Below are 22,205 nucleotides of genomic sequence, written 5' to 3'. Positions count from 1 at the left end.
GCATATCAGATGCACACCGACGAAGAACGATGTCTTCTCTTCCCCTCCACCCTCTCTGGCAGAGCTCTAAACGGATATTGTCGTCTTCCACCTGAGACAGTAAACTCATTTGAGGAACTGAGGAAACTGTTTGTCTCTCAACACATCTTCCAGACTGATCGCTTGCATTATTCAAATGACTTGTACACTATTCGCCAGAAGCCGGACAAGTCACTACGAGAGTATACCGGTCGCTTCAGCCATGAGTATTCTCGCTGCGCTGAGACAGATGACAAGACCACCCTCAAGGCCTTCACGGCAAGCCTACGTGATTATTTCTTCAAGTACATGATCAATGCCAACACTTGGAAGACTTATTGTGAGGTGATGGCACATGCTTACAACCACGCCTCTGCCGAAGCAAGGACATACCAAGGGAACCCCCATATGGTTAACCCCTATCAACAAGTGGGAAGTGGAAGTCAAGTTTTACCAAGTAAGGAGATATTGGCCATTTAAACATCCATTGCATCATCTCCTGCCTCATTTAGCTACTCGCTAAGTCACCAAACGTATCTGTCTCTTGGTAAGAGGAAGAATTTTTACTCTCAGCAAGCCCATTACAACAAGAGGGATAAAAGTTCATATCAAGACAACCAGGGGTGAACGTACCGTTGACTATTATGACTATGGGGCGGCCAAGCCTCACTTTTTCAAAGTGGTGGACTAGGTACTGAAGGAAATGCTATTATAAAAAGGCATACACATTACAAATGTTTTGACTCTCAACCACTTGAGATCTTTTGTCACACAAGCCATTCGGCAAATATTTAAAGAAGATGGAATTCAGACAACTTCTTCTGAGTCTTTTGTGTTCCTAGCATTGGAACACTTGGTCTACGCTGACCTATCCTTATACTCCAACTCAGAGGTTCAACATGCGTACTTTGATACAAAGTATATGATACTGAGTGTTACAACCAACATGGTTCACATATCAAAAACATGGATCCCTTCATGTATAGCAAAACATTCATAAGCATCACTTATATCAATCAACATAAACATCATAAATTCCAACACATTTATACATAAACATCATACATTCCAACACATTCATACATAAACATCATAGATTCCAACACATTCATACATAAGCCAACTGTGCTTCGAAAGGGTTCAACATACTTTGTGTTTTCGACAATTGTTACACTGTGCCTCGACACCTTGCCCTTATTCTCACCAACCAGGTGATGAAATGTGAAGGAGGAACTCATCTTCATGCCACCAACCAGGTGATGAAATGTACAACACGTACTCTCCTTCATGCCACCAACCAGGTGATGAAATGTACAACCCGTACACCAACCAGGTGATGAAATGTACAACCCGTACTCTTCTTCATGCCACCAACCAGGTGATGAAATGTACATCCCGTACTCTAATATCATTTGGCAACTTGCCACTCATGCCACCAACCAGGTGAAGAAAGAACTCATCTTCGTGCCACCAACCAGGTGATGAAATGTACAATCCGTACTCTCCTTCATGCTACCAACCAGGTGATGAAATGTACAACTCGTACTCTAATATCATTTGGCAACTTACCACTCATGCCACCAACCAGGTGAAGAAGGAACTCATCTTCGTGCCACCAACCAGGTGATAAAATGTGATGAAAGGTGATGAAGGAACTTTCGTACCACCAACCAAATGATGAAAGCAACTCATCATTCATTCCACCAACCAGAAAACGAGTGGTACAATTTGTACATGTGAACTCTTAGCATTCACAAATAATAAAAAACCCTCAAGTTTTACAACTCAACTAGGGGAGCATTTATGCCCAACAAGAGTTATAGTCACCAACAAAGTCTTATTGCAAGCCAACAACAACTTCAGTGCATGGCATACGAAGATCAAGCTATTCAGCCCTCTTGCATTTGCTTCAGACATTGCTCCTTTATAACAATGCAAACACTACAACTCGTAGAAAGCTTCACACACTCTTGATCAAGACAGTGTGAAGCAAAACCAATTTATGGTACTAACAAGAGCTTCATCAATGGAGGGAACCACAATTCTCAAAAGCTTCACACACTGTTGATCAAGACAGTGTGAAGCAAAACCAATTTATGGTGCCAACAACAGCTTCATCAATGGAGGGCAACCACAATTCTCAAAAGCTTCACACACTCTTGATCAAGACAGTGAGAAGCAAAACCAATTTATGGTGCCATCAAGAGCTTCTACAAATGAGTTCAACCACAATTCTTAAAAGCTTCACGGACTCTTGATCAAGACAGTGTGAAGCAAAACCAATTTATGGTGCCAACAAAAGCTTCATCAATGGAGGGCAACTACAATTCTCAAACCTTCAAAGCAAATTCAAGACTGTTCGAAACAAATTCAATTTATATAGTTCATCCAAACCTTCGACTACTACAAGGTGTGGCCTGCATCACAATCTCTTGCTCAACAGTGTGGAAGCAAAATTTGTATATGTTGTCTCTCCCACAATTTCTAGTTTCCAAAAAAAAAAGAAAAAAAAAAGGGAAATTCAACAAAGCTTCATCAATGGAGGACAACTACAAATTCTCAAAAACCTCACACTATCTTTATCAAGATAGGGTGAAGCAAAATCAATTCGTGGTACCCAACAAAGCTTCACCACAAAAGTTTCACCAACAAAATCTTCATCAATGGAGGACAACTACAAATTCTCAAAAGCTTCCCACTATCTTGATCAAGATAGTGTGAAGCAAAATCAATTTATGGTACCCAACAAAAGCTTCAACTCCAAAGCTTCACAACAAAAACTTTATCAATAGAGGACAACTACAAATTCTCAAAAGCTTCACACTATCTTGATCAAGATAGTGTGAAGCAAAATCAATTTGTGGTACCCAACAAAGCTTCACCACAAAAGCTTCACCAACAAAAATTTCATCAATGGAGGACAACTACAAATTCTCAAAAGCTTCACACTATCTTGATTAAGATAATGTGAAGCAAAATCAATTCATGGTACCCAACAAAAGCTTCAACTCTAAAGCTTCACCTACAAAAGCTTCACCCACAATAGCTTCACCCATAAAAGCTTCACCAACAAAAGTTTCACCCACCACAAAAGCTTCACCCATAAAAGCTTCACCAACAAAAGCTTCACCCACAAAAGCTTCCCCTACCACAAAAGCTTCTCCCACAAAAGCTTCACCCACCACAAAAGCTTCACCCATAAAAGCTTCACCAACAAAAGCTTCACCCACAAAAGCTTCCCCCACCAACAAAAGCTTTACCCATAAAAACTTCCCCCACAAAAGCTTCACCTATAAAAGGTTTACCAACAAAAGCTTCACCCACAAAAGCTTCACCTATAAAAGGTTTACCAACAAAAGCTTCACCCACAAAAGCTTCACCTACAAAAGCTTCACACTATCTTGATCAAGATAGTGTGAAGCAAAATCAATTCATGGTACCGAACAAAACTTTAACCTCAAAGCTTCACCTACAAAGCTTCAACACCAAAGCTTCACCTACAAAGTTTTAAAATATATATATTTCTTCGGAAATTCGAAAATTCAAAAATTCGGAAATTCAAAAATTCGAAATTCGAAAAAAAAAATCGAAAAAAAAATTTCGAAAAAAAAAATTGCGTAGGCCTCCTCTTCTTTGGGCCTAACAACTTTCATAATAAATATATATGAAGAATGAGTTTTGGGCTACCACTTAGAAAAGAAATGCCTCATTCGTCAACTCCCTCGATCGAAGACTTGGGGGACTCCTACCATATGTTACTGCACCTTGATACTCAGAAGTCGCACGACCACTCAGTGACTTGGATTTTTCAAGTCTCCAAACGAGAAGTTTTCCTCACTCGGGAAATTAAGGGAGCACTACCTCAACCTACATGCTTCACTCACAAAGCTTCAACATACAAGCTTCAACAAAAGGAAAAATTCAAAGAACTTAGTGAAGAAGGTCTTGGTGTATTTAACACAATATGTTGAAATGAAGCAAAACTTGTTTATTGATATCTTCGATAAGTTACAAATATGTACATATACATGAATCAAAATAAACAAGCAAGAGGGAGCCTTCACAAAGGTTGCTCAGGAGAAGTCTCAGCAGTTGGCAGAGCCCTAGAAAGAGGAGGCACCAGAGGGTGATTATTCAGAGCTTCAGTACTAGGCAAAACCCCAGAAGGAGGAGGCACCGAAGGTTGATCATTTGGAGCTTCATTATGCGGTACAGCCCTAGAAGACGAAGGCAATAAATGCCTTTGGAACAAACCCACAAACCTCTAATGATCAAGTAAAATCTGACCATCAGATTCCTGCAGCTGGTCGAGCCTCCTCTTCATGTTTGTAGCATAGTCATGTGCGAGCCTGTACAATTGTTTATTCTTATGCTTGAGCCATCTGATCTCCTGTTTGAGACTTATCACTTCAGCCGCCAATGATTCAACTTGGCGGGTTCGAGCAAATAGGCGTTGGGCCATATTAGACACAGAACCTGCACACTGAACACTGAGAGTCAAAGAATCCTTAACAGCCAACTCATCAGACCGTTTGGAAAGTAGTCTATTATCTTTGGGAGTGAGAAGGTTCCTGGCCACCACCGCAGCGATCATATCATTCTTCATCACAGAGTCCCCAATGGTAAGAAGACCAGTAGGGGATAAGCAGGATGGGCGCCATATGTTGTCTTGAGAAGACATGGCTGCCTCTTCACCAAAGTTCAAGTTAAAAAGACGGTCGGATGGGCCAGACATTCTCATAAATGATGAAGGAGAAATGAGGTGTAATAAATCTCTGAAGTAAGGGAAAATTTCCTACAAGCAATAACTCTCTGAATGTACTTCTTGCACATAATTGGTGCCCTTATAAAAGAAAGGGCAATAGGGCCGTTAGTTCAAAAATCAAATAGGCACCACTCTCCGGATTCCGAAGAGGCACCACTTTCCACACGTAACATCAGCTCCTCGGGTACCACATATAACTTTGCCAAAGATCTATGACAAAGTTTAGACACATAAATTTTGAAGGTCCAACTACCCTACTATTACCCACAAGGGTAAAGGAACATCACCACTGCTTGATAACTAGAAAGTCTCAATGTGTGTCAACCTTCGTGCTCTGTGGCAAGGCAGACTGGCAAAAATACCTAACCTTTACTTACATTCGAGAAAACACTCCCAACAAAATTGCTTGCTCAAAAATCGAAAGGGCACAGCTCTCCAAATCTCGAGAGCCAGACTCCCAACAGGATTACGTGCTCAAAAATCGAAGAGGCACCGCCCTCCGAATCTCGAGAGCCAGACTCCCAACAAGATTACTTTCTCAAAAATCGAAGAGACACTACTCTCCGAATCTCAAGTGTCAGACTCCCAACATGATTGCTTGCTCAAAAATCGAAGAGGCACCGTTCTTTGAATCTCGAGAGCCAGATCCCCAACAGGATTACTTGTTCAAAAACTGAAGAGGCACCGCTCTCCAAACTTCGAGAGCCAGATTTCCTTGGATAAAGTTTGTCTGCAATCTTCACACGCAACATCAGCTTTCCAGTTACCACATACCACTTTTTCAAAGTGCTCTGACAAAGTTAAAACACGTGAAGCTTACAGCTCTCACTACATTTCTATGACCAAGAAGGGTAAAAGAATAACACTACTACTTGTTGTTAAGGAGACTCCTATATATGTCGACCTCCATCCTCCATAGCTAGGCATACCTGCAAATAAAAAAAATGCTCAACTTTTCTTCACATCCGAGAGGGCACTCTCAGCAGATTCTCTTGAAATACTCAGCTTCTTTTCCTCTCGATAATACCTCTGCAAACAAGCCACACCAGAGCAAGAGTATCTCATATCATCAGGGTTAAAAGCAAGAGTATCTCATATCATGTTTTTTCCCTGTCTTTTCCTTTGGCCTTGTTCTTACCTGTAAGATAAGGAGAAAGAGAGCAATCAGTCAGCACTTGGAATCAAGCTTCTAGTCAGGAACTGACTGCCCGAAACCCCTTGCCTGATTACTTATCTGGCATTTCTCACGAGTATTCATCTTCAACATCTTATGCTTTCAGAGAAGATACCACATCTGCCTGAGGAACAGATAGGGCAGGTGAGAAGGATACAAGGAAACATGTGGAGATAAACGTAACAAAACACGTGCCGATACATCCACTACTTTGTCAACAGCAAAAGTATCCCATATCATCAGGGTAAAACGTACTCTAGATTTGATGGACTTGTTTTGACCCTCAAATTCTTGAGTCGGCCTTATACTCTGGAGAAAACCAGAAAACCCTTTAGCCCAGTTCAAGAATAAGCATGTGAAAAGTTACTTCTTCAAAAGCAAAAGTATCTTGTATCATCTCTTCTCCATTTGCTTCTCTTTATCTTTGTTGCTGTTTACGACACAAAGAGAAGGAGAACAATCAACCGAAAGCCGAAGTCGAACCCCCGATCCAGGTTGCTTGCTTGGAAGTCTGATTGCTTACCTTGTCTGTTACCTCATTCGACAAATCTCCTAGCTCGGTGACTTGGAGGACTCCTACTATATGGTTTGTATCGCGCTTGACCAAGCCTGAAACTACAAGTAAGCTTCAAGTCAAATTGATACATTACCTTGTGCATCTCCACCGGTTAAAGATACCACCTCTGGATGGAGGAAAAGTACTTACAGAGAAGATGTCACATCTAGCTATGAGACAGATAAAGCAAGTGAAGACGATACCACACTTCGGTACTTAGAAGTTTCGTGATTACTCAGCGGCTTGGATCTTGCAAGTCCCCAACCGAAGAGCTTCCCTCACTCGGAAACTTAGGGGAGCACTGTTTGTACCATACTTGACCAATCCCGAAACTACTGAGCGCCGGTTAACGTTATATCGTCAAAGACCCAAAACAGTTTCCCTTCAACCAGGAGGCCAATCAGAGCGTGACACATGTCGACATCAGAAGCCAATCATAGCGCGACACGTGTCAACATCAGAAGCCAATCACAACATGACACGTGTCAATGTTAGAATGAAACTAGAAACTCTCTTCTATAAATAGAGATCATTCTCTCACAATATTTCCTAATGTCATTTGTACTAAATCATTCACTAGTACTCACAAAAGGAGAGCTTGAACCTATGTACTTGTGTAAAACCTTCACAATTAATGAGAACTCCTCTACTCCGTGGACGTAACCAATCTGGATGAACCACGTACATCTTGTGTTTGCTTCCCTGTCTCTATCCATTTACATACTTATCCACACTAGTGACCGGAGTAATCTAGCAAATGTCACAAACTTAACACTTTCTGTTGTACCAAAGTCCTCACTGATTTTGTGCATCAACACCTAATATACAAAAAAATTCATGCAAAATAATTTATCTACATAATAAAGCAAACCCAATATATGCAAAATAATATTACATAAAAAATGTTATTATTTTATTCAACACTAGTTTACCTATTATTTTTACATATAATAATAAAATGTGCCCAATATATGTGATGATACATACAAAATAAAATACCTACATAATGAAGAAATGTTATTTGATTCAAAATTAATTTATTTACAAAATAAAGCAATTTGTATTTTGTTCAAGATTAATTTACCTATAATTTGTACATATATCTTATAATAATAAAATGTGCCAAATATATGTAATAATATATGGAAAATAAATTACCTACAAAATAAAAGAATGTTTTTTTATTCAATATTAATTTATCTACAAAATATATGTTATTTGCTCATCATAAATTTAAATATAGGTAGATTAATTAGTTTAAAATATTTGATCATATATATAGTACTGTGCATGTGTGTGAATGTATAGTAGTATTATATATATAGTACTACTATACGTTCATATAGGTAAACTCCATATGTGTGTATATATAGGTAAACTATATATATATATATATATATATAGAGAGAGAGAGAGAGAGAGAGAGAGAGAGAGAGAGAGAGAGAGAGAGAGAGAGAGAGAGAGAGAGAGAGAGAGAGAGAGAGAGAGAGAGAGAGAGAGAGAGAGAGAGAGCTAATGGTAGTAATATATACATTTGAACATATATATGTGTGTGTTAGGCTAATAATATGTGCAATGATTATATTTTCATTGTAATTAAGGTGAGTAATAACATTTATTGATTTTATTTTGAAAATTGTGGTACAAATTGTAAATATTTTGTAATAATAGGTCAATTACTTCTATACTTGGCAAACATTTTTAAATTTAGGTTTTATTTGGATATTTATAACTAGGTGGGTTTTTGTCTAGAAAATAAGAATTACAAAGGTCTATATCTAAATAACCCTAACTTTTATGAAGATGGCTGCAGAAATGCAGAGAACCAGAGAGAGAGAGAGAGAGTTTTGTAGCTATAAAAGTTTACTTCATTGAATTACAATGGATTACAATCATCACCTATATAGGTGTAGCTATTACAATACTAGTGTAGCAAGTTACTCTAACCTCCTCCTTATTCCAACTAACTACATTTCTAACAAAGCAACATATCCCAACTAACTAATAGCCTATTTAATATCTTGACAAGTGGCATTGATCTTGACCATCGATTACCTTCTCACTTGGATCACAGTTTTGCATTTTATCTTTCTTACTAGGGCTGGGTTCGGTTTTTTGCCAAAACCTCAACCGAATCAAAATTTCGGTTCGGTTCATTTTTTTCTGGTTTTTTCTCGGTTTGGTTTTTTTTTTCGGTTTGGTTTCGGTTTTTTTTTTCCCTCCAAAAAATGAAAAAAATTTGAAATATGAAATTTTAACATCTCCAACATAACATAAGAATTCCAACTATAATCAAAGACAATGAAAATAAACTTTTAAAGTTTAAGTCTTCCAAAGTCCAAACTTAAAATAAACATCAAAATTTAAGTCTTCAAAAAGTCTATTGGTACCATATTATATTGGGCCTCGTTACTTGGGCTTCCAGACATTGAGCCCATGATTCATGTAAAAGGGGAGGAGCCCTTAGTTTATAAAAGGGCATCCTCACCCTCACAGTCCTCAAGCCTCACATCCCCAAATAGAGGCTCTCATATTCAAAGCAAAGCTCTCTCAAGCTCTCTCTTTCTCTGGGGGACTCCCCCTCATACTTGTAATCCATACATACAGTTATAGAGAAATACAATCAACATCAGTGTGGACGTAGCCCAAACATTGGGGTGAACCACGATACATTTTGTGTTCTTTACTTTCTTGCAGATTCATGGTCGGATTTACGTTGTTCCAAGACCCTCCGGTTTTGTGCATCAACAAAGTCCAAATTTAAAATAAACATCACACGAGTCAAATAAACCTTCAAGCTTTCATCACTTCATGTCTTGCACAAATAAAATCTTCAAGTCCTCAAGCTCAAGCTCAACGCTTAGGCGGTCTAGGAGGCAACATAGCATCCTACATTTGCTTTTATATAATCATTCTATATAAAAGCAAAGGTAGGATGCACATGCAAAAGCAACGTAATTGTCTTTCAAAAACCTGCAAAGGCACACACAAACACATAGAAAGTGCAACAAACATAAATTTTAAGTCCCCTTAAAGTTTCACACACGAATCGATTACATTAACTATTGCACCGTGGCGTCAGGCGTGCATGGAAATTAGAAACTGCATAGTGGTTTTCATTAGATGGTGCATAAGGAAATTAGAAACTATATTCTAAAAGCTTGCTCACTCATGCATACTCCACAGCTAAGCTACCATTTTGCTCAGTTTCTCAGTTTGCTCAGAGAATCACAGAAGGCAACCTCAAAAATCTTAAAAGCTAAACCCTTATACTACAACAGTACAACTGTTGTCTGCTTATCAATCCAATTGTTCAATATCTGACACTCCAATTAAGCATGCTTATGAAGGAAGAAAAAAAAGGCCCGTAAATGTATAAACTTACAAATACAAAAGATGATGACAAGAATTCCTCTGTGATATCAAATGACTAGAGACGGCACGAAGGAGTATATATCCAGTTATAGATAAGTTGTTGACAATTTTAAGTCCCAGATGGGTTCCTCTCAGACTCCATGAACTATGAATAAAAATTAGGTTTTTAGGGGCATATTTTTGTGAGTAAATTGAAAGAGAAGGATTTGGTGATATAAAATTGACCATTTTAATTATTTTATGGGGCATATTTCTGTGGGTTTTAGCTTGGTTTCATGGCCTTAGAGTGAAAGCTGCAGAGAAAACCCTGGAGTGAAAGCTACAGAACCAAATCTAGCATAGCAAAACAAATTGCATAACCAAAATTTCTCACAAATTAATCAAACCTCAACTAATAGTGTTCAGAAATGAAGTTACCCAATCAAATCCAACATACCCAAAAAAAATTGCAAAACCCATGAAATTGAAAAGCTACAAAACCCAAGAAATTGAAAACAAAATCTGCAAAACGCATCAAATTGAAAACAAAATATGTAGAACATGAGAGAAATTACCATGAGACTAACCTTGCAAAGGAAGGAAGTCGTGGGTAGAGACTCGAAACGGCGAGAGGAAGTCGCGGGTCACGGCCACGAGTCATTGGGAGCGAGACTGAGAGTGAGACGGCGACACTTGCGCGGTGACAATGAGATGTGAGATGAAGGAAGAAGAAGACAAAGGGAAAGAGCGGCGGAGTTAGGAGTGGGAAGGAGAGGGTCCAGAGTACAGAGGAGAAGAAGTGGAAAGGGATCGATGTTATTGTTTAGGGTTCTAGAATTCGGACTGAACGACAAACCAATACAAGATTGAAGACTGAACAACGTTGTTTCAAGGAAAAAAAATCATTAATTTATACTTCGGTTCGGTCCAGTTTTTGAACCCCAGAAACCGAACCGAACTGAACCAGAGTCAGTTCGGTTTGGTTTGGTTTAACCGTTTAGGTTCGGTTTTTTTTTACCTCGGTTCGGTTTTCAATCCCTTTTTTTTCGGTTTTCAGTTTTTTGAACCCACGCCTACTTCTTACAACTTTAACAATTCATATTCTTTTTATATGAATGCAAGGAAACTTCCATGCAAAGTGAAAGGTCGTCAGATCACTAAAAGTTGAACAGTTGGCTGGCTTGGCTCTTGTCTCTTGTTGTGAAGGATTGAAGCAGACGCAGCCCCACTGGTTAGTTTGAGGAGAAAGACTTACATGAACAGGATTAGTGTTATTGTGGTGGTGTCTGAAATCACTAACACAAGATCATAGGAAGAGTTTTGGAACAAGTTCACCGCCGTCACGGTGTTCCTAAAAGCCACCTGAGAAGAGTCTCAGAGCTTTATATTAGAAGCCTGAGATACACGTTGGTGGTGAACCTGTCCTGTTTTACTCTTGCTGTCTCCACCAGTCTTCGACAACTAATTCCACTGATAAATTTCCCTTGGCTGTTAACTTAACTGTCTTCTATTTTATAAGCTCTCATTGTTATTCCAGAATTTTTGCTCACTATGACAATAGAATGTCGCCTCTGTTGAAAACCAATCGCAAGTTCACAATCCCTTAGGTTGAGGAATAATATCATGATATAATTACAAATCCATATTCTTGATAAATTTTTAAGTGTGTCGGGAATATGACCCAGTAAAACAAGTGTTATAATAAAAGTGGTTGAATACTTAGAAAACAATTTCAGCCACTTATCTTATTCACTCGTTGTACTGGACCGTGTTCCCGACACACTAAAAAATCTCTTCAATATTCTCTCAGGGTTGTATGCCAATTGGTAGGCTCTGGAATTTGTTCCAAACATTATTTCACACACACTTACATACAAATAAATATTCTGATAAAATCCTCGAATCCAGGGGTTGGTTAATTTCATTTTAATTAGATTATGTAAATCTTTAGACTATATAATAATGTGGGGACAAATTTGTAGTTTAAATGCCATTTTCATCGTTAATATTCATTACAAAATAAATAAACTTGATAATGCATTCAATCGTCATTGCTGGCTGCTTATGAAAAATTCATTTTTAATATTTTTTTTCATTGGTTTAATTCCTTTCCTATTTAGATTCCTAGAGTTTTTAGGGTTAAATTATATTATAAATAGGTCATCTTGATCTTAATTAGGTTTGTAATCTTTCATATTATTAATCAAATTTTGAGAGCGTATCTCAATTCTCTGGAGCTCCAGAAATCTATTGAAGGAGGACTGTTTGTGATCTCTTTATCCTATAACTACTTCTGTGTCAATAATCAAAGTTTAAATTTGACAATACACTTACATACACTACAATGGTACTTCACCTTATTCTTTATTTTATTTTATTTATTTATTTAAATTTTTTGGAAAACCTCGACCGTCCGAAGAAACGAACAAATGCACCAGCCAGGAATTGAGCTCGATTCATCTATTATGATTAGCGTATGTTTGTTGTTCAAGTTGTATGTATAAGTAGGACAATTTATTCTTTTAATCATCATTTAAAGATTATTTAAAAAAATAATAAAATTTTGAACATTGCTTTGTCATTCATGTATATTAATTAAATTGATGATTTTAATATCAAGTAACATAGTCATGTTGAATTTTTCATTGCTCGATATATATAAATGACTAAACAATATCTAATTTAATAGATTTTTTGGAGAAGCGATCAAAGAAAAAAATGCTAATCGCAATTAATGAAGATGGTGTCCCGTAGGTTGATAAATTATATATTTTACTTTTGTACAAGGGGCAACTTAGCTCAAATTTCGGAAATTGCTTAAGATTTTATATAACCAAGATTAGAAGCTTCCATCCAATAGGTTTCATCTTACGTCATTTATTTGACCAACCAAAAAGTGGGGTCATCATAGTTTTCACAATCTCTCGTGAGCAAGAAGTTAAAGTTTCAAGAGCAACACAAGGACGACCAAGAAATTTTATTTTTATTTTTTTTTTTTTTTTTGACAAATGCTACAAGGAGTATCTCAACAGTAAAACCCTTCACGTATTATCTATCATTTTATGTTTTTGATATAATATTTTATAATATTAGCATGAAAATTGATGTTAACTGGGAGATGTCAAATAATCCATGAAAAAATCTCACTTTAATTTAAGAAAATCCCTTTAACTTTAAATTTAGGAAAAAAAAATTGCATGCATTTGTGGATTCGATCCTCAAATTCTGGCCGATTGATACAAGCAACCAACTTTTGGACCACTTGCCAATGGTTTGCTAGTATATGCATGGGTTTGAGTTTTCAAACATTAAACAAGGACGGTTCACGTTATGTGACCGGCTGGTACTGGTGTACTTATTTGGACCAACCCTAGCTTCTTACTTGTAAATTTAATTTCCTAGCTTAATTTGTGGATTTCGGAAGGAGACTTTCCAACCTCCTCCCCCACTCTCTGGAGAGATTTTTCAATGGGACATGAACACGAAATGGTACATCATATGTGACTATACAAATAATGAGATATATATGTTAAAAAGTTAATAACTTAAAAAATAAAAATTTTCACCATTTATATAAAAACACGTGGTGTACCACTCGTGTTCCGGTCACAATGAAAAATTTCTCCACTCTTTGGCTTGGCCATGCACATGCAATATATCATATCTCTATATCTATAGATCTCTATGCTGATATTATTCGTCTCTATATATATATATATGATCCGCGATCCCAATATATATAAATAATTACAGATGTATATTGTGTACGTAACGTTTGGCTTTAACTAGATGGAAAGTATGAGCCATGGAGGAAGTTTCTCCTTCAGCTGCTCCGAGTCCGACATGAACTTTTCTTCCCTCTCACATTTCACCGACGACGATGACGACGACGATGAATCGTACATCGAAATAGCGCTTGACCATCATCACCATGATCATCCCAAACCATCAAACCAAGATGATGATGAGGATGAAGATCGTGATCGTGGAGCATTAGACCATGCCGATTACTTGCGCATATCGTTTTCGTCTAGTCTTCTCCCGGAGCTCTCCGCCACCACCCTTTCTCCCAATCTCGTCTCTAAGCCTGCTTCTGATCACCCAATAAACCATATTCCGTCATCGCCGACAGTATCATATTCTTGCCCGCTCGATTCTTCTTCCATGGAAGGCAGTTCTAGGGGTCCGCTAGGATCGGATGAGCCTTCAAGGCTCCACAGAAGTACTAGTACAAAAGAAAGACTGCCCAGAGTCAACCGGCTAGTCAACACGCTGCTGTTTGGTCTCCGGTCATCATCGGAATCCCCTACCCCTGCGGACGACGCTGACCTGGAACGGAGCAGGTATGCGATACTAATAAACAACTTAAATACCCATGTCTTTATTATAATAGTTGTTCATTTCGTTGAAAATTAGTGTGAATGCACCAAAACTATAAAATATGTACATGTTATTGTGCAACAGTCATATCATATATAACATGTCGGCATGGTGTAACAAGGACAATATCTGGCTATATTCTTAAATTTAAGTAGGTATTTTTACATATTCAGCTTAATCACACTTTCATGAGTGCATAATTTTTTTGTCTGCATATATGTTGTCAACATGTAATTTGCATTAATAAAAAATAAGTCAATTCTAGAAAAAGGCTAAACAATGTCCGCTTACAAATTGATTTAATACCCTTTACTAATTACCAGATGGCATGTATTTGCATGAAACTAATAAAGGAAAGCATCAAACAAAAGAACCTCAAGAAAAGGTGGCATCATGAAGTTGCTCTTCAAGTTCCGAGCCATGAATCTTGGAGCCCTGGTAGCTTCATTTGCAAAACCCCGCCTAGCTGCTTGCGACGATGACGATCCTCACCAATCCCAAAACATTAATCGTCGACGCAAGAATAACAAATCGAAAGAGAGTGGCAGCAGTACTCTTCCATGGTCGGTTCAAAAGAAGCAAGGGAAAAGCAGCAGGACCAAGAACTCTTCAGAAGCAGTAGGAGGAGGTGACAAGTCCAGAGTATTATTGGAGATAAACTTGAGCGCAGTTAGAGGGTTTTTAGAAGCTATAGGAAATAGCATGAGCACAGGTGGTACTGGTCGGAAAGAAAGAAGAACAAGGAGCTGCCCAAGTTCTATTAAGTCCTCCCCAATTCACCAAGGATTTACAATTGATGACCATAGTAATAAAGTGTATTTTCATACAAGAGAAACCTCAATTCAGGCTGCAATTGCTCACTGCAAAACTTCATTTGAACAAACATCCATGTCCTGATTAATTTTGGCTTTTGACGTATCTACATGTTTGTTGTAGTGTGGTTTTAGTTTTGGTTCACATGAATATTTTTTTATGTACAAACTCTTCTAACAAGATCTTGTTTTCGATGGACTTTGATTACTCACATGAACAACCAAGTAAGAAGAATATTACAAAACAACCAAAATGTTCCACTACTCACACGAACAAGTAAGAAGAATTATACAAAACAACCAAAACGCCATACATAAAAGGGTGCAAATGCACACCAAGAATTCAAGAAGTTATAATGGTTCGACGATTATGCCTATGTCCACTTTGGTGTTACTCGAGATACCTCACTATATTACGAAAAGTCTTTTTGGTTACAAGAACCTCTTTGCTCCTCTAAACCCTACTTGATATCTCACACACCCCTTCACGATCTCTCAAAGTACTTTCCTTGTGTTTCATGTACAAAGAATAAAATCATCATAAAATTATATTTATATTTATAGGCTTAGGTTACAACGGTTCGTCCAAAACCAACGACCGATCGTCCCTGCACTTTTGGTATGTACGATGATAACCATAAAATAATATAGAAGGGACTTATCAAGGAACAAAAAATACTTTAGAAGTCATTTTCTGGCCTAATTGGCATAATGTGAGGCCATACATATTGTAAAACCTATGTAAAATAAGGGAATGAACTTGTTGTACAAAATCTCTCCATAGATCTTGTTATCAAAATACCGAACAGAAGCAAACACACCTTAAAAAAAACGATTTCTAGTGCCAATTGGAAGTGGGTTTATCATTTCTTATACCTCAATAGTATGAATACTTACAACAGCCCTCAACCACAAGAAAAATATCAAAACACCTAGCAAAGGCAAATCACACTACAATTACAAGTAAACCCCTTTTGTTCTAACCCTAGGTCTCAATTTCCCGCTCTCCCCGCTCACAACACTCAAAGTGTCTCTCTTGTAATTGTCAATCGTTATCTTTGCTGACAACGAAGCTAATTGGAGTTTGAGAAGATGAAAAAGCTTTAGGAAGAAGGGAAATAAAAAGATGGTAGATTTTATCAAAAAAAAAAAAGAGAAGAAGAGACGGAGAGGAGAAGACAACTTGCTGCAGCCTACTTTATGTGTCATTCATATTCAACAAATATACCTTCAGTCTATAAATCGACTCAAATCCCTCTATAATTCTATTAACCGTGAATGGATTAACCTTCTATTTCCATTCGCGATCAGATTTTTATCTCCAGCTCTTTCTCTTACGAGCATCCTTTAGTAAAAAGTATAATACAACGTCAGATTGCCAAAGATATATTCTCAAAATTTTATTTTGCAAAACTCTAGTCACCAAATTTCTTTAAAATAATATGTAGACACTTATTGATAGACTTTTATTATGGATATAAACGGAAAAGATTCAACTCTATGATAGTGAAATTTTGGTGGTTGAGATGTGGCCATCTTTTTTATCTTCAATTAGCATGGAGTTTTGGGGTCGTTAAATATTTTATTGAGTCAGATTCTACCATAGCAGCTATTTAAGTTTCATACGCTTTTGTACACTTTTATTTTGGCTAGTTGAGATCTTATCTCAAACTATGTCATTGCGAGATCAAGCATATTTATAGAAAGATGAATATAGTTGCGGATGATATGGACAGCTTATTCTTTCATTGGATTTTGGGCTATGTTTTCTTTCATAGGCCTCTTCCCTCTTGCAACTGTGAAATATATTGCAAAATTATGCTAACAATTTATATAATCAAATATAACAAATTAAATGTATAATTACAATTAGCTTTATGACAAATTAAATGAGAAAAAGAGAATTAGAAAATCTAGCCTATGAACCAAAGAGAGGCGCGACGTCACTGCCCTAAAGTCGTAGATGTCTCCCCACGTGCAAGTTATGGCGGTTCCTACAACTCCAAGATACAACATAAAGCCTCACAGGATGTCTGATTTGCTATACATGTACACCAGTGACAAACGGAATTGCCAAATAGTGATCAATTACCCAAAGATAAAACACATGAATTGTAGGTTTGTAAAATTGACGATGATAGAAATATGAAGGGTGAAGGAAACATAGTATTTTTAACGTATGTTGTTTTCTGTCTGAGATTCCTTATTCAAAGAACTCCTCATACCCCCTTAAAAAAGAATTATGACTCTTCAAATGAAATACAACGTTTTAAATTAAAATAATAAAATAATGAGTTTTGAATCTTTATGATAAAATAAAATAATTAAAGTAACCAACAACAACCCTACGATGACAACATATTAAATCCGAATGTGACTCAAATATAGAAGTGATGCTAGAAATCTCATGTACTTAGATTATATTTTGTAGATCATATGATCAGGCAATTGAGAATTTAAATCATTAAAAAAGATATCTAACCTTCAACAACCACATCATGTAGTTTACAAAATATAGTCTAAAAACATAGTCTCCCTAGCATTTTTCAAAATATAAGCAACGGATACATGAAAATTTAGAATGAGCTTTTTAAAGTGTATTGTTAGTCCAACGTTGTCTGAGAACAACGAGTGAAAGAGGAGGCAAGATGAATAAAACATTCCTTAATTTCAGCTTAACTCACGTAGGCCAAATATGAAATCAAGGCAAGGCTGCTCAGTATAATAGCACTAGCATTTGAGAAAATAAAAACTCTTAAGCCAATGGATTCCTCCATGTCCACGTAATATATAATTACTCAAGATAATATATAATGTGTTTGGTGCTTGGGAAAAACCTAAAAGAGCAAAGAAAAAAAAAAGTGTATAATATTAATGTACAATTTCATTGGTGTCACTGATTTAATAAATGTTAAAAATGTTAAGGAGATCAAAATTTTAAATCGTTTTTTGTAAATTTAAATGATGTGGAATGGTTGAGCTCTTTTTTTAATGAGTATCATCTCGACATGTATCTAATACAATCATTATCTCAATGGTTAGATAATAATTGTATTAAATACATAATACTGTAGCCAGTCCCTTGATTCAAAATTAATTTACCTATATTTTATCACTGTTTAATCTACCTATTGTTTGAAACGCATATATTTTACTTACTGTTTAATTTTTATAAAACAGTGTCGCTATTGTTTAAATTTTACTAGAGACAATGCATCTAATAGCTTATTTTACACAAAAGCAAACAATAACTTAAAAACAAATTAAATGTTGTTGACCATCAAAAACAAAATTTAATGTCTAGAAAAAAACGTAATAGACATCGCATTGTTTTGTAAAATAAAATAAAATAAAATTTATGGACATCTTTTACCTTACATGGCATTGCTGTTAGAGTTATAATAAAGTTTTAATATCCGTGAGTTTATGTCCAGAGTTTAAGAGTTGTGAGGGCCTAAATGTAAATGGACCTATATAAAACCATGCACTCATAACTCATAAGCAGTGAGAGATCATGGCAGAGGGTCTTCAGGTAGCAATGATATGTTGGTCACTTGTGTTGATCGGTGTTTTGAGTGTGGTGATGCGATTGTTCAAGGAGATGTGGCTAAAACCTGCAAGGATCCGGTCAGTGCTTCGGAAGCAAGGCATCGGAGGGCCACCACCTTCATTCCTTGATGGGAATATAACAGAGATGCAAAAAATTCAATCCACCACCAACATCATCCATGAACCTTCTGATCCTAAAGATTTCCAGCACAATTGGGTTCCCTCCATCTTTCCGTATCTTCAGCGGTGGGAGCAGAAGTACGGTATGAAACTAATTATACTTGCATAACCCAGTAGGTACTGTACAGTACAATAAGTAAATTACAGGAAACATATTTTCTTACCATGTTATAACTTCTATATGTATATATACAGCAAAGGGTTCAATTTTTACATTAATTATTAGGTTCACTTCTTTATAGACACGTATGATGAGATTTAGGCGAGCATAACTGCGCATTAGGAAATCATCTGATTGCTACAGCAGCGTACCCTCCTTCCACTCAGAGAAACTTGATTTGGAATTGAGAACAAAAGTTATTAATATAATTTGATGAATGCAATTATATATATTATATATGCAGGTCCAGTATACATGTACTCAACGGGGAGCAAACAACACATGTATGTGAGTGATCCCAAGTTGTTAAAGGAGCTGAAACTGCAAAACTACATGGATTTGGGTGTACCGAAATATTTGAGTAAGCCACTCCTGCCCTTGATAGGCAACAGCATAATTCGGGCCAACGGACAAGATTTTGCCTACCAGAAGAAACTCATCGCTCCCGAATTCTTCCTTAACAAGGTCAAGGTAATATATACTCAACGAGCTTCCCTAGGTAGCACATATTGTATACATCTATGTGCTTACCTCTCCTATCATGTGAGTATCACGTGATGAAAGAGGTAGACTAAGCAGTCTAAATTCTTGTTCTTTAAAAACTATAAAAGCATGTTTTGGTAATTCAAATATCGGAGAGTATTGTAGGGCATGATGGACATGATGGAGGAATCTGCAGTGGCACTTCTTAAGACATGGGAAAGACGTTTACTAAAAAGTGAGGGAGGTGTTTTGGAGATAATAGTCGATAAAGAACTGAAGACCCTGTCTGCTGATATCATATCAAGAGCTTGTTTTGGTAGCACTTACTCCCAAGGCAACCAGATTTTTGCAAAGATTGCTCTCCTCCAGGAGGCCTTGTCAAATCCAATTTTGCTCTTTGGGGTTATCAATTTTGGGTTCGTTTTTTTTTTTCTTTCGATATGCATGTTTTTGTAATTTTCTTTTCATCTTTTGTTTGCTGTCTTCTTGTTGTTTAGTCTTTGAGTGCCGTGCCGTGGACAAATATTTGGTTTTGGATTATACTTCCCTCATTTCTAATAAAGTAGGAAAAGTCATAATCAAAATCTATCATTATTTTTGTTATCATCTAAAGATCATTTTTGGAAAAATCCATTTAACCTGGAGATGGTTTAATCATCCATATGAACTGAAGAAATTGACGATTCATGTGAAACATTCAACATTCTCCAAATTGAATTTTTTTTTTTTTAGAAACGACGTTTGAATGATGCTAAAAGAATGATTCTGATTATGACCCGTTTGTACCGTGAAATAATGTCAAATTGGGGAGGACTTTCCTTCCTGGCAAGGAAGGAAGGAAGTATATATATATCTTTTGGTTTTTTTTTTTTTTTTCATTTTATTTATTCTATTCTGTTTTTATCAAAATAAATGTTGAATTTGACGTCTGCTGCCCTCCATGCAGCTTCTTTCCCACAGAGAATGACAAGAAGATTTGGAGTTTGAGGAAAGAGGTGGACGCTTTGTTGTTCAAATTAGTGAGGGATCGCCAAAAACAAAGCCAAGTGGGTGGCATATGTAAAAAGGACCTATTACAAATGATGCTGGAAAGTGCTGCAAGTACTAGCAGTGACATGCATCAAAACACTCACAAAACAGACCAATTTATTCTAGACAATTGTAGAAGTATCTACTTTGCAGGCTCTGAGACCACTGCTCTTACAGCTTCCTGGACATTGATGCTATTGGCATTACACCCAAAGTGGCAAGAACGTATTCGTGCCGAGATTTCTGAAGTCTGTGGAGGTGATGATCAACTGCATCATTGCTTGAAAGACACGGATAAATTGAACAAATTGAAAACGGTACGTAAGTTGATTTCTCATCTTGTTTTATTTACTGTGGGAAATTGTTTTCTTGTCATACTATATGATGACGTAAGATGTTTTGTTGCTGAACTGTGAATTTGGATGAACAATATTCACTGTCTTGTCTGACAAGCTAACATTACCCATTTATTGTGTTATTACCATACAATGCTATTGACAATACTGCCATCACACACTCTTTTATAGTGGTAATTACAATTCTCTTAAGTATTTGATAAATATTATTCTTTTCCTTCACACGGTTTGGTGTGTTAAAGCAATACACATAAATCCTATATCTATGTGAAAAGGCCATTTGTGTAGTAGTGATTTAAAATTGTTGCTACAATGTTTGTGTATGTGCAGCTGACAATGGTGATTCAAGAGAGCCTGCGGTTTTATGCACCTTCAGTTTTAGTGTCAAGGGAAGCTCTAGAAAAGGTGAGGTTGGGGGACTTGGATGTGCCGAAAGGCGTCCACATATGGACATTTATTCCGACACTACACCGTGACCCCGAAAATTGGGGTCCGGATGCTGATGAGTTCAAGCCCGAGAGGTTTGCAAATGGGGTCTCTGAAGCATGCAAATATCCCCAAGCATATATGCCATTTGGTTATGGGAGCCGATTGTGTATAGGCCAAACTTTTAGCATGGTGCAGCTCAAGATAGTACTCTCTCTTACTCTATCCAAGTTCTCCTTTGCCCTTTCCCCAAACTATCAGCACTCTCCTGTTTACAAAATGTTGTTGTTGCCTAAACATGGAATCAAACTTCTTGTTAGGCGTGTGCAATGAAGGAAGCTGGTTCAAGAAAGGTTGTTGATGCCAGAAAAAAAAAAAAAGTTCTATTTATGTCAAGTGCTTGATCGATCGGAAATGTTAAAATACCTTTGAAAGCAGCTAGCATTCCCAACTGACCAATCACCCGATAGACCTCAGTTGAACCATTTTTTGGCATCAACAAAGATTACAATATTAAACTATTTGTAAACAAAAGTGAAACCTATTCCCAGTTCTACAATATGCAATGTGGTCAATAAATTTTATAAATATGTAATATTAATTATAAGCTTATTTGTCTGCAGCATGATCGAACTCATTACAAATCTCTTTCACATGTGATGCTTATGAAGAACCTTTTTAATTCGATTTACCTAACTTGGAAATTCCTCGTCCAAACACGCATGTTATCAATTTGAACACCTTATAACCTGTACTTTCCGAAACTATGACATTGTGGTTATAAAATAAAAGAAAAACCTTTGCTGGTCATCATAGTTTTGTCTCAGGGAAACAAAATTAGCAAAACCATAGTTTTGTCTCAGGGATGGCAGAAAGTTTTGATCAAGTAGTAGTGATATGCTGGTCATCACTTGGTAGGTGACAATGTTATCCGAGCAAACGGGCACGAATGGGCATACCAGA

General features: G+C 36.9%; 2 protein-coding genes across 2 annotated transcripts; both read left to right on the top strand.

The window, feature by feature from the left end:
• Positions 1 to 13,607: 13,607 nt before the first annotated feature.
• On the top strand, positions 13,608 to 15,254 carry LOC126619613 (uncharacterized). The gene is made up of 2 exons (XM_050288026.1): positions 13,608 to 14,210; positions 14,601 to 15,254. The coding sequence occupies exons 1-2, from the start codon at positions 13,657 to 13,659 to the stop codon at positions 15,142 to 15,144; spliced, it is 1,098 nt and encodes a 365-aa protein (XP_050143983.1). The 5' UTR covers positions 13,608 to 13,656; the 3' UTR covers positions 15,145 to 15,254.
• Positions 15,255 to 18,496: 3,242 nt separating this feature from the next.
• On the top strand, positions 18,497 to 21,870 carry LOC126617805 (cytochrome P450 714A1-like). The gene is made up of 5 exons (XM_050285864.1): positions 18,497 to 18,871; positions 19,193 to 19,419; positions 19,597 to 19,847; positions 20,378 to 20,777; positions 21,147 to 21,870. The coding sequence occupies exons 1-5, from the start codon at positions 18,574 to 18,576 to the stop codon at positions 21,573 to 21,575; spliced, it is 1,605 nt and encodes a 534-aa protein (XP_050141821.1). The 5' UTR covers positions 18,497 to 18,573; the 3' UTR covers positions 21,576 to 21,870.
• The last annotated feature ends 335 nt before the right edge of the window (positions 21,871 to 22,205 follow it).

This window comes from Malus sylvestris, chromosome 4, assembly GCF_916048215.2.
Source record: "Malus sylvestris chromosome 4, drMalSylv7.2, whole genome shotgun sequence".
Classification (NCBI taxonomy): Eukaryota; Viridiplantae; Streptophyta; class Magnoliopsida; order Rosales; family Rosaceae; genus Malus; species Malus sylvestris.
This window is presented reverse-complemented; position numbering and strand designations above follow the sequence as displayed.

What these genes read in the sequence shown, in the direction of transcription:
- LOC126619613 (XM_050288026.1), top strand. Translation starts at nt 13,657, where the DNA reads ATGGAAAGTATGAGCCATGGAGGAAGTTTCTCCTTCAGCTGCTCCGAG. An exon ending in GCTGACCTGGAACGGAGCAG is followed by an intron (nt 14,211 to 14,600) that starts GTATGCGATACT and finishes AAACTAATAAAG; the next exon opens with GAAAGCATCAAACAAAAGAA.
- LOC126617805 (XM_050285864.1), top strand. Translation starts at nt 18,574, where the DNA reads ATGGCAGAGGGTCTTCAGGTAGCAATGATATGTTGGTCACTTGTGTTG. An exon ending in GCGGTGGGAGCAGAAGTACG is followed by an intron (nt 18,872 to 19,192) that starts GTATGAAACTAA and finishes TTATATATGCAG; the next exon opens with GTCCAGTATACATGTACTCA. An exon ending in TCTTCCTTAACAAGGTCAAG is followed by an intron (nt 19,420 to 19,596) that starts GTAATATATACT and finishes AGAGTATTGTAG; the next exon opens with GGCATGATGGACATGATGGA.